The 13,197-nt window shown below is 36.1% G+C and overlaps 1 protein-coding gene across 3 annotated transcripts in view; it reads left to right on the top strand.

Annotated features, from left to right (window-relative positions):
• The window catches only part of uggt2 (UDP-glucose glycoprotein glucosyltransferase 2), a 42,227-nt gene that overhangs the window by 2,814 nt on the left and 26,216 nt on the right, over nt 1-13,197 (top strand). For all 3 annotated transcript variants that reach the window (XM_028022708.1, XM_028022707.1, XM_028022709.1), the window contains exons 5-20: nt 2,357-2,469; nt 2,602-2,779; nt 4,715-4,811; nt 4,891-4,963; nt 5,821-5,921; nt 6,167-6,266; nt 6,721-6,781; nt 8,322-8,413; nt 8,521-8,671; nt 9,438-9,557; nt 9,735-9,820; nt 9,953-10,088; nt 10,343-10,474; nt 10,576-10,740; nt 12,070-12,193; nt 12,282-12,380. In XM_028022708.1, the coding sequence (XP_027878509.1) occupies nt 2,357-2,469; nt 2,602-2,779; nt 4,715-4,811; nt 4,891-4,963; nt 5,821-5,921; nt 6,167-6,266; nt 6,721-6,781; nt 8,322-8,413; nt 8,521-8,671; nt 9,438-9,557; nt 9,735-9,820; nt 9,953-10,088; nt 10,343-10,474; nt 10,576-10,740; nt 12,070-12,193; nt 12,282-12,380 (1,828 nt within the window). The remainder of the gene's footprint in view (nt 1-2,356; nt 2,470-2,601; nt 2,780-4,714; nt 4,812-4,890; nt 4,964-5,820; nt 5,922-6,166; nt 6,267-6,720; nt 6,782-8,321; nt 8,414-8,520; nt 8,672-9,437; nt 9,558-9,734; nt 9,821-9,952; nt 10,089-10,342; nt 10,475-10,575; nt 10,741-12,069; nt 12,194-12,281; nt 12,381-13,197) is intronic.

Below are 13,197 nucleotides of genomic sequence, written 5' to 3'. Positions count from 1 at the left end.
ACGTGAAGCGGGAGCGGCCGCGGAAATTGCGCATGCAAATAATGACAAATAGAAAATGCAAATAGGCCCGGCCGATGTCCCACCCCCAAGAGCAATATACTCCACCGTGATTGGTAAGTTCGTCCAGCTCCGCACACAACACTGAAAAGTGCCAATTATATCAATCTCGCAGGCCGCACTAACATTAAACTTTCATATTAAGGCGGGGGCCACAAACTATCGTCCCGAGGGCCGCAGTTGGCCCGCGGGCCGCGAGTTTGAGACCCCTGCTTTAGCTGCAGACATTGGAATATTGTTTTTGTCCTCAGTTTAAAGCCAATAAAAATTTCCAAAAAATACATATACAGTGAACAGAAAACAAATGAGGACACTCTGAGAGGTGTAGTATAAACTAAACATGAACAAAAAAACCCTCTAGAACATTCTAGAACATCTAATGAAAAATGCAGTTTCTGGTGACAAAGGAATTAGGGCACCCACACATTTGTTTCCAAAATTACACACAGGCATATCAGTTTAGGTGCACATGATAAAAATATTGTTACTCAGCATTTTTAAGGAGGTTTGGCTTGTTTAAATCCCAGACTTCTCATCTGTTCTGCTTCAGACTGTTGAAGTGAGAATGAACACTATGCTGAGATCAAAAAGAGCTTTCTGACTCCTCCAGAAGAAAGACAGTTGCTGCTTGTGAGTGTGGGGAGGGATTCAAAGTGGATTTGAAATCTGGTATTTCACAGTACAGAAAATAGTCACTAAACTGCCAAAATTCCCATGTCTGGCAATATAAAGCACCACAAAAGCAGACTCCAGTATGTTGTAAGAAGTTTAAAAAAAACCCTACAATGTAATCTGAGAAGTTACAGTAGTCCCTGACCACTCTTTATTGAAAGTGCATGCCTGTATGATCAATAGAGGCTGGACAACTTTGACATTTATGGGATATAAACAAGGAAGAAACATTTCCTTTTATTAGAACAGCATGGAGGCCAGATTTAATGATGCTAGAGAGAACAAGAGAGAACAAAGACCTGGATTCAGTAAGGATGTTCCTTGAACAGAGGAATATAAAACTGGATTATTTAGACACCAACGCTGAGGAGATGTTTGACATAAGCCATATACAGCATCCCAGGAGAAGACTATGCCTACTGTGATGCTCAGAGCTGGAAGTGCCATGGTTTGGTGGTACTGCACGAGGACTTGACTGCTTCCCTATCATAGGATTTATTTAAGATGTATCAGAAGATGATTGAGAGAAACACAAGGCCACATTTGAAAAAAGAAAGCCGGAGCAGAATTGGGCCTTTAGATGTCACAATAACCTAAAATATACCAGAACACTAAATCCTAGTCCATGTCAAAGCCCAGATTTTGGTCTTAGTGAGATGCTGTGGGGTCACCTGAAACAGATGGTACATTCAAGAAACTCTGAAAACACTTCACAGCTGAAAGTGAGAAGAGGAGCAAAACTTTCCTCAGACTGATGTCAGAGATAGTAGATAGCTACAAGAAGTATCTCACTGAAGTTATTTTAGCTAAATCAAGTATGAATATCGATTAAAGCGTAAAGAAAAAAATACTGATATGTGAACATTTCCTTTAGATGAAGTAAATATTTATTAAGTGCACATCCCCTCCCAAAACCCAAATTATCCCCAACAAAAAACTAAGACTAAAACACATTTACTTATTTAAGTTGGGGCACCACAGTTGAGAGCAGAAAACTCACAGCACCTTCCTTTGTTATTTAAAAATCAACCTGGTTTTAAGGGGTAGATCAGTACAGAGAAGAGAAAAGAAACATGCTGTCCAGTTCTTAAAATTATGCTACATGTAAGAAATGTCAGCTGGATTGTGAGAGTTTTAAGCGGTAAGAAAAGAGCATTTGAATAGAGTTATGTTTCCATTTATTCTATCCGACATGTATTTTATTTATCATCTCAATTTTGTGGATTGAGATGTTTATCCTTCACTGCATAATGATTAAAAAAAGTTTAGCATTTTACCTAAGTAGGAGAAATATAATGTAATGGGTAACTCTGTGAAAATCTATGAAAAATAAAGAGAGCTCTTGAAGCAGTTGCTCTAGCTTTTGGATATTCTTCAGTTTCGTTGTGGTTATTGAGAACAATATTAGGCAAATTCTTTAGGTGTTCATTGACGGTGTAGTTATTCAGAGATTGGTATTGTAGGAAACACAATGTGGAATAAAATGAAGTTTGTTTCATACTTGCTGTAAAGATTTTTGTTGAAGAATTATGGAAAGAGAAGCTCTTATTTAACAATTTCTTATACTTTTCTTTTGGATATATAACATTTTAATTGCCAAGGCTAATCTTTGTTGTGTTTTGAACAGATAGCCAGTGATGAGCCTCCGCCTGAGGCTTGTCCTTCCTTTGTCTCGATTCATGGTCAACATAGCTGCAGCACCAAGGACATCAAGAAGCTCCTTAAGGAGGCAGCAGGCAGGTACCGTGGACTGCAGCTGTTTTTGATGATAAAATGAATTAAGTATAGAATATAAACCAACTCTTTTTATTTTCCTGAGGGTTGCTCTGACTCAGAAATCTTTTTTTCCCCAACTTTCTGAAATGTTTGCAGGCCAAAACCATACTTGTATAAGAATGATCACACATATCCAGCTGTCAACAAACCTGATATGCCTGTTGTGATCCTCTATGCTGAAATCGGAACCAAGAAGTTTAACTTGTTTCATAAGGTGCTGTCGGAGAAGGCACAAGAAGGCAAGCTTATGTATGTTTTGCGGCATTTTGTAGCGGTGAGTAGTTGGATCAATTTTTTTCTACTTTTCTTGACTCAAGATTGGGTATAGGCAGAAACATTAGTTATTGTCCATGACCAATGGACCAACATTCAAGACAAATTAACAAAGACTATTTTCCTAATAGTATTATTTAGAAGGATAAAGTGGTTTTTATGCTTCACTTGCTGCTTGAACTGTGAAATAATTCATTCAGCTGTAGTTTTTTTTTTGCACAAGTACAGTTTATTATTTGCTTTTTGTAACAATTTGTAACATTAAATGTACTAATCTTCAGTTTTCATTAGTTGGAGAGTAGTTAAGAGCAGCTGTCATCATTCTGCATGTATATTTAATATGCTTGCATGCAAATAAAGCTAAATGTCCATGTTTGTGTCTTTTTCCCCCCAAAGTGCTTAAACCTGGTCTGTTTAAACAGCCACTTATTGTACTTGATTCTCACATAACATTAACAATGTCCTGTTTTAGCTGCTTGTTTTCGCTAAGAAATACTAATTCAGTAATTAACAGGCTAATTGCAAATTTTTCTTTGTATTATTGGGTGAATATTGTGATGGTGATATTAGATGCGATAAACGCACCTTTCTGACATTAAAAATCTTGACTAAAGCCCACCTGAATATATTATTTATTGCAATGCAATGGAATATTTTTTGACACTTGAAATATGATATGCATCAAGTTCTTTATTTCAAAAAACCATATGTAGCACTACTATTGCACACATGAATATTGCAATGATTTTAATTAATCACACAGAAGTTATTTTATTCATACATCAAAGAATGCACTAAAGTTGTTTATCTTTAGGCCACTTGTGATTGACAATGTTGCCAGTGACCTTTCAGTACCATTTCTAAAATGCTAATTTGACAAGAAATCAGTCAGAGATATAAGATGGTCAATTTGAAGACTAAAGCGCATACATACATAAAAGTACATAAAACCTTTAGCACCTTTTGGAGGAAAAAAATACATATGTAATATATGTTTCTTCTAAATACTATTTGGTTGTGAGATTAAAACAAAATTTAGTTTTTAGATTTTAGAATATCAAATACCATTAAACTTAAAAATAAAAAGTAAAGCACAGCAATTGAGGTTATGTGCAACAATAACAACAAAAGGTATCAAGTCATAACTGGCAAGATACTGTGTCTTTACATTTATATGTTCATGTTACTTTTTTAGGAGCAGATATAAATTTAACATCACTCTGCATGTTGACAATTAACCTTCTAAATGAAATATTGCCAAAGTGCAGCCTGGGGGCTTTATTAGTCCTTGGAATAATTTTGTTTGACCCTCAACCACTGTTCAAGAATGGCATAATTTTTTGAAAATTTATTTAATGCTCTTAAAGTTGGAAATGTTGGGTATGATTCATGGTTGTTTTTCTATTAGCCATGTATTTTTGCTTTCATTTTAATTGTGTAGAAAATTGGATTACAAACATTAAGTGACTTTTGCTCAAATACAGACTGCAGCACATTCATTCATTAAATTTGATCTCTAGATCAGAATTGACTTAGAATAGATATTTTTAACCAACAAGATGAAAAGTAGTTTAGTTAAAAAAAAATTTTTTCGAACTTTTTTAAATAAAGCAAATGTGTTTTAGATCTGTAATATTTTACAGAATCTTTGTTTGATTATATTTATTACATGTTTTATTTATAGGATGAAAACAGTCAGTAGATCTTTTTTTTTTTTAGTTCTGGCCTGCAAGTAGTTTCATCTTTACAGTTATCCCCCACTTGGCAAAAAATTTGGGCACCACTGTGGGAAGCTATAATTTTGATGTAATTGTGTATTTTGGCAGGTCTACAAAGCAGCCCTTGTGGCAACTTTTTCAGTGTTGAAAAGTCACAATAATTTGAAAGGAACATGTACAAACAAACCAATATGTTTCCTTTGCTTCAATTGCTTCAGAAACCAAAACCTCAAAAGGTGCTTTTATCAGGATATGGTGTTGAATTGGCCATCAAAAGCACAGAATACAAAGCTGTGGATGACACCAAAGTTAAAGGTGAGTTAGTGTCTTATCATGCAGTGTGTGCTGGATCCTGCTGTCTATGCTAATTTTGGATGTACCTGACATTTTGTAGATTCAAAGACGGTTATAAATGCTGAGGATGATGAGAATGATGAAGTACAAGGTTTCTTATTTGGAACATTAAGGTAAGTCACAAAACTGTATCATTAGCAGCACTAAATGTTGTGTAATCAGCTAATTTTTTTGTTGTTTTTGCTGGATGTGGTTTGGTTATAATAACTACAGTTACTGTCAGAAATAATAAACACCTCCATTTATTTTAATAATGCATCAAATATGTGTTGTTTTTTTTCAAAAAGCAAGTTTTTGATATGGTGCTCTGTACAATTTGAATGGATGATGTACTTTTCTAAAGTAGTAATTTTTTTAAGATTTCTTTTTCAATTACTCAACTTCAATTTAGTATTGGAGTCGGGTGATTTTGAGTTGTTTTTAAGTGTTTCTCCCACTGTCCATGGTCTAAAGTGACGGTAAAACATAGTAAAATCTTAGGACATCAATATCATCCCTTATTTGCTTCTGACATGACCTTCCAGCGAGGCAGTGATCCCAAGCACACTTCCAATTAAGTGAGAAATTCTGAAATGTTCTAGAGTGGTCTTCTGCTTACTAGTTTTAAATTGATTGAAAATGTTAGGTGAGACTAAAGGGATCCAGTTACAGCATAGAAACCATAAACATCACTGACTCTGATGCTTTTAATGTGAGGAAGGCAAAGACTCATATCGAGAGGTCGAAGAAGCTTCTCAGCACATAAAACTTTTTAAAAGTTATAAAAAAGATGCTCGGCAAAGCAATGAAACGTCTACTTAACAAATAAGTATGTGTGGAATTGTTTAAAATATTAAATACATTTTTAATATCCATATATCTGGTATGTTTAATATTTCATCTTTGAAATGTATAACCCTTATCTTTCATCAACATCAATGTCATTTGATATGAGGAGTGCTTTGCTCAATCTTCCTTTGCCTGCCTCTAGAACATCTCACCCTGAACTCCAGGAGCAACTTGGCGAACTTCGAAAACATCTGCTGGAAAGTACCAACGACATGGCCCCTCTCAAAGTGTGGGAGATGCAAGGTGATTGGCAGAAGTGTTTTTATGGATCTGTTATTGGTTTCAGTTATCATACACTGGAAACACTCAATAAAATAGTAACAAACACTATTGACACAATGAAAATTATTAGGAAGCCATAATTATTCATACTGTTTCTAAAACAATTCATTAATGAAATATTGATTATTGCAGCTGTAATGACAATTATTGTTCATTGTTACTTGTTTGAATACATTGTTTTATTCTTTTTTTGCCATTTTCTCCAGATTTAAGTTTTCAGGCTGCTGCTAGAATCATGTCTGTGCCAAAGTTCGACGCTTTAAAGGTCATGCGAGACCTCAGTCAAAACTTTCCAAGCAGAGCAAGGTAAGAAAATTTGTTTTGTTTCTTCCTTTGTCTGGTTGACTAGCAGGGGCATTGGTATTGTTCCAAAATCCATATCCCATCCTTGTTCTCTGTTACATATTGCTAATCTAAGCACTATCGATGCTTGTTAAAGTGCAGATGAAATATTTCAGATATAAACCTTTTTTATTTCTTCATCATTACCTTCTGTCTCCTTCTTGGGACATATAAATATACATTGTTCTCTTATACAGAGATCTAATCAGCTTTTCTTGATGTATGCGTGTTTTGGCTCAGGCAGCTTGTAAAAACAGCAGAAGTTGCTGAGTAAGAGTTGGGTGTTTACTGGCAGTGTGCTGCAAAGGCACCAACTTGAGGGCCCACAGGTTTTTGGAGATTAAAACTGGCATTTTACAGCTGGCTGGGGATGTGTTAAAAGCTGATGGTGACTGTACATGTTTTACTGTTCCCACAGATCACTGACAAGAGTGGCCGTAAAACAGGAAATGAGAAAAGAAATTGAGAAGAACCAAAAGGTGTGAAATCATAAGCAGTGTTTCTGCATGAGAATGCAGGTGGTTTCCTTGATAACATCTGTCTGTCATGCACAGAATTTTATTGAACAAGCTTTTATTCTGTAATTTAACTTCTTATTGTTATTCTCCTTAAAGGCCTTGTTTACATTTTTCTTCTTTCCTTCGTGTATTTATATCTTTCCACATATTTTTCTTCTTAAAAGATCAGTTTTAAAGATCTTGTATCTCCTGCACACTGGACTAAAATTGCACCACAAAAGTAAAAATCTGCCTTTGGAGAGTCTTAAAAAGGTCCTCTGGATAATTTTTCTTTGGTGAAATCATTGTGATATATCTGCCCAGGTAGCATGACAGGTGACCTGCACAGAGCTTCATTGATCAGTTATTGGGAAATTTGAAGTAGAAGTGGCCGCAGTGTCATTGCACCAAAGCTGCATTCTCATCACAATGACATAGGACCGGCAGCGTACCAAGAAATTTATTGTAATGCTATTGGCAGTGCCTCAGCTGTGCACATCAGAAAGACCCAAACTGACAAAAAACATTAAGTCATAGGGATGCTGTGATGAAAGATTTCAGTGGTTTCAAAACTTTGGTAAATATCAATACCGATAACCATCCCATACCTTCTCTACAGGAAGGCTGAAACTGACGATGGAGGTGAATAAACCTCCCATGTTTGTAGGGAGATTTCACCTTCTGTGCACATACACATTGTATAAGGATACATGGGAAAGAGCAAGCTGGAAAAGAAGTGTTGAAAAACCTTTTTGGGTAGTATGATTCCAATTGATTTCTATTCAAATTTATTTAATCAAGGACAGCACATTAAACAGTGTGGCATGTGCAAAACAGCGCAACTTGTTGTTTTGTGTGTAGGTTTTCTAGCCACAGGCTAATTTGCAAATCCAGTCATTGGTTGGACCTTTGTTAAAAGACAGATAAATTAAAAATTCCTGTCACACACACAGAATCCTTCGCTGAATTTCTGCCACTATGAACAAGAAAAACATGAAAATGTACGTTAGAGAAAGCTAATTAGTCCATTAGAGCCTTGATTTCCTCCACACTGGAATCTGGCTTCCCAGATTTGCATAAACACAGCTGTGTTTGAGCAGTCTTAAAAGTCCTGGAGACTGGAATATTTTGACTCCACTGTGAAGGGAACATTATTAAAAGGTTTGGCTTCTGACTGATGAATATAATTCTCCTTTGATTGTAGATTTTTATTGAGTGAGACAAGACATAAAACAATCTTATATTTAAAAGGAGCCGTTATCCTGTCTAAAGGCCGTTTAGTGGAAGGCTAAACTCAAACCCAGTCCTTGGTGAGACTGTTGGAAGTTAACTTTTAAAACCAATAATGCCAAGAAACTTTTTTTAATCTACCAGTTTATTCACTCGATTTAACAAATATAATCACAAACACATTCTTATACATTGTTTTCTGTGAAAAGGGAGGAGGAAGAAGAATAATTTTGCCCAAATTTTTCCTTTTATTAAACTCACAGTAAAATAGCACTTCAACTTTGCTTTACAGCATCTTGGTGAGACAATGGGCATCCAGCCAGGAGATGGGGAGCTCTTTATAAACGGACTACACGTTGATCTAGATGTTCACAACCCTTTCAGGTAAAACATGGACACAGTCTAACTCTACAACAAGCTTCAAACTCTATACAAATCCACTAGCAAAGTAAAACAAAAAAACAACTAACCACCATTTTTTATGTTTTCAGTATATTAGACATCCTCAGAGGAGAGGCCAAGGTTTTAGAGGGGCTTCATAACTTGGGCATTAAGGGAGAACATCAGGCCAAGCTGCTTAGGTTACTTGTGAACACAGTGGATGACAGCTACGCCTTAGATATCCGACATCCAGCTATAATGGTGAGTCCTGTCCAGGATAATAATTCTTCTGGCTCGTCACCTGTCTTGTCAGATCAACTCTAAAGGTGCTCTTTTCCTCATGGTCTTAGATCGGGGTGTGAATTAGATTTGTCATGCGAATACTTCAGCTCAAAAGGCCGTCTGAAACTTTTGTAACTTGGAAGGAAACCAAGAAAAGTCTCTCAAAAATATATTCTTTCTAAAATTGCTTCCTCTGTCTGCTTTATGTTCTGTGAAAGAAAGATAAATATTTTCTACATTTAATCAATGTTTTTGTTGGCACTTGAATTTGTAGAGTTCTGTCACTGAAAACTTGATAGTGTTATTCAGTCTCATTCAGAAATACTTTATTGATCCTAAAGGGAAATTAAATGTTCAAAGAGTTGTTGTTGCTGCTGTGGGCAGAAAGGATCTTCTGCAGCAGTCTGCATTGCAGCAATTCTGAAGAAGCTTCTGACTGAGGACTTAATTCTTGTCTTTAGTATTTAAAATTTTAAATAATTAATCTATTTCTACTGAATAAAATGCCGGAGTAGCTTATTAAATTGTATATGCCTAATTACAGATACAAAAATAAGCACAATAATTCAGTATATGAGAGTGAAATTGTTTCTTTGTGGGTACTAAGTAGATGTAGGTTGGATGAAATGCCACCATCTGGGTATGAATTGGATATTTGATTGATTAAAAATAGAATTGATCTGAAGCCCTTTGAAACACTGGAGGTTTTGTTTAAAAACAAGCTTTGTATTTATATGTTTTCCAGTGGATGAATGACATTGAAAATGACCAGATGTACCGCAGCTGGCCAGCAAGTGTGCAGGAACTTCTCAGAGCCACCTTTCCTGGCGTCATCCGACAGATCAGACGTAATTTCTTTAACCTGGTGAGAACTAAGTGAATTATGTTTTTCGGATGTTTCTTTGTACAAAATTTCAATTAACACAGATGGACGCAATGCAAGGAAATAAATTTCAACTTTAAGTTGATATTAAATTGCCTCAGAGTGATCTGTTTTCAGTTTATCGTTTTTTTTTGTTAAAGTTGATGCCTGTGTTGTTAGGTTTTGTTTTTAGATCCACTGCAGGAAGAAACTGTTGAACTGGTGAAGCTAGCAGAGCTTTTCTACAAGCATAAAATCCCCCTGAGGTTAGTGCTGTCGTTCCTCACATTTCTCCACATTTTTATGTGGTCTGCTCTCAGCATTTTATAATCTTTGCCAGGTAGTGATTCTCATCTCACCTGCAAATTGAATACTTGTTTTGTCCCCTGCTCCTATAGAATTGGATTTGTGTTTGTTGTCAACACCAAAGATGAGATTGATGGCTTCTCAGACGCAGGAGTGGGATTTTACCGGCTGTTGAATTACATCACAGACGAGTATGATTTATCCCAGGCTGTGATGTCTATAGTCTCAGTAAGTATATCAAACATATAAATCTTGTGTTTTAGCAAGTGTTTCCTGCCAGCTCATATCTACCTGTTCCTCTGAGGTTTATTGCTTATTGTGCTTTGTCTTATCCTATAGTTCTGAAGCATTTTTGACAAGATCAGTAAACGTGGTTTTACCTTGGCTATTAGCTCTTTTAGAGAGGGTTAGAAATTATTGACAGTGGGAGACATCCAAGGACATTGACAGTAAGGTCTGAACTGCTTTAACACCACTTACAGATGTACAGCAAAGTAGATGTGGGGGAAACATTATCTGCTGACACAATATCTGCGTACCTGAAGAAGAAATACCCAAAAGCCAATCAAGAACGGATTCTGGGATCAGATTCTGAATATGATTACAAACGAAAGGTAGGAGACAAATTTGAAATGATAAAACAGTTGGTAGCTTCAATCCATAATTAATGAATGGCAACAGTCAGGAATTCAGTAAACATTTTCTTTGCCCCCAGGATGGTGCTCTCTTCTACAGGAAGAGTGGGCTGGGTGCCTTGCCTCTGGCATTATTTAATGGAGTTCCTCTGAACCCAGACGAGATGGACCCAGAAGAACTGGAGACCATAATCCTACAGCGCATAATGGACACCACTGCTGCCTTTCAGAGAGCAGTCTTTATGGTATGACTCACTCTTGATATTCAGTATATAAAACCTTTGCATATCATGAAGTAGTACTTTTAGAGTAATGAGTAAACACAAAGAGTCTTAAGAAAATGCATTTAAGTAGCACTTGTAAAAGACATGATTCATTCCAAATTGATTATAAAAGATTCATCGCTCACTGTTATCAAAAAACTTAGGCAGATTTTTGCACTTTAAATTCATTGAAGGTATTTATAAGAGTTGCTTGGCAACATAACACAGAAAATAAATTACATCCCTGAAATAAATGCTTTGATGAAGACTGATTTTTCCCTTTGTAGCAATGTTTGTAGGTGATCCTATATTGAGCAGACCTTACATATTAAGTTCAGCTTTTTATGATGCATCAGGTCATTTTTGATCTCATGATAATTTTTTTTTGTCCCCAATAAAAACACAAGTTTGGATTTTGAGCCTATTGGATTTCTTGCCTAGTGTACTTTTTTTCATTAGATTTAAGGGCAGATGAACAACTCTGTAGCGAAATTTCATTAAAACAAAGAGAACAAAATGTATGGTGTTTAAATCAGATTTCTACCTTTTATTCAGTAAAATAATTTGGAAATCAAAAATGGTACCACTAGACCTGGGTAATATAATTAATTTTAAGCATCATTGCCTTATTAATGTGTGCAATATAGCAAAGGGCAGCTTGGATTCCTTATCTGGTCGGTTTTGTATTAAGTGCTATGCATTCAATTTCTGCATGTTGGTAATATTTATGGACTGATGAAAAAACCTCTACAGCTTTCAATGCAAAGCCCTGGTGTGTATTGTTCAGCCAAATGCTGCAGCCTGTAAGGATGAAAAAAAAGAAATGAGTGAGCCAATTAAGTTTTCTAAAACAACAAGCAGTTAATATTTTATTGCATATTTTGTAGCTTACAAGTAGTACTTAAACGCACTATGATGGCCGGTCTGCATGTGTTTCCACAAAAAGCTGTGCAGAAGCACAGACAAGAATGAACTAGTCTTAAAACGATAAAGCTCAATATCAAACAAGCACTGATTTGCATGGTTGTTTTAAGCTTTGACTTGGATGTGAGTTTTACAAAAAAAGAGAAACATTTATTTGTCAAAACAAATGTGTTTATATATTTGCACCTAGAAGCTTCCCTTGTTTTTTTTTAAGACTATCACATTACAAATCCTGGCAATTTGCAGACAAATATTATTCTTGATCTTCCCACATTGTTACATAAACATCAGTTTATGTTTGCGTTACAGGTATGAAACATGTAACAAACACTTCATAAACTACACAGATTTTTTTAAATCAGCATTTTTTTCCCGTAATCTTCATAGGGTCAGTTAACAGAAAGCTCAGATGTGGTGGATCATCTAATGGAGCAGGCTAATGTGGTTCCCAGGATGAATCCGCTCATTTTAAACACTGACCGAAAATACCTCGACTTGACTGGGACGCCAGGTAAATCGTACTCCTCAGTTAACATCATCTAGTATCAGCTCACTGCCTGTATTTCTGTCATGTCAGGATTCATTTCTTTTGATTGCAGTTGTAGATGATTGGGAGGACACAACTATGTTTTCATACTTGGAGTCTAAAGACAAAACTGCTGTGATCTCTAAAAGGATGAAGTATTTCACAAATGGTGGTAAGCAATGGGATTAGTTTTCTTCTTTCAGCACACTATTTTTTTTAGCCAAATGCAGTTCCCTGCAGCTGGACATAAAGATTGCACTACGCAGTACAAGCTAGCCATTCTGATGTAGTATTTGCAGCAGTGATTAAACCACTGAACCAGACTGTTTGGTATGAAACCAGTGCTTTTCACATTGTTGCCATTGTATGTGTATATAGACCTGGGACACGTTTGAGAGATTGTTTCTCCTTAGGCTACGATACATGAAGTAAAGCTGGAGCAGGTCACTGTAGATGTGTTGAATATCTGTAAACTCAACCATAAGTAACATCTTAACAAAATGAGTGTACACTGCTTTAAGGGTGTATGAAAAACAATAACTGATCTTTGTTGAAACAGACAGGTTGAAAACTCTTTGCTCCTTTAAATGGCATTCGGTCAGCTGTCTAAATGCACCTCAGAGCTTTCTGCTGCTCTGGCTCAGTGTCGCTTCAGCGAGGGTGTGGAAGCTGATTGCTTTTCTTCTTCTGTGGACTGGCAGACAAGCTTAAAACCCACTTTCTGACTGTGTGGCTGCGATCAATAGAACTCTGAAGGTGGCTCAATAGTCTTATAAATTGCGCAACATTTCCCAATACATTGAGTATTCTTGCTCCTGGAAATCAGACTGATTACTTAGTTAATATTTATTACAGGTTGGTTTAACCAACATTCATTCTGGACTCGAGGGTCGCGATCTTATTATTTTAGCCTGGACTTCAATCTTTAAAGGGTTTTATCAGGATTTTGTATTTAGCTTTTTATTTATGTCTCTTTCTTTTTTTTTTTT

The sequence above is a fragment of the Xiphophorus couchianus genome, chromosome 7 (genome assembly GCF_001444195.1).
Source record: "Xiphophorus couchianus chromosome 7, X_couchianus-1.0, whole genome shotgun sequence".
NCBI lineage: Eukaryota > Metazoa > Chordata > Actinopteri > Cyprinodontiformes > Poeciliidae > Xiphophorus > Xiphophorus couchianus.
This window is presented reverse-complemented; position numbering and strand designations above follow the sequence as displayed.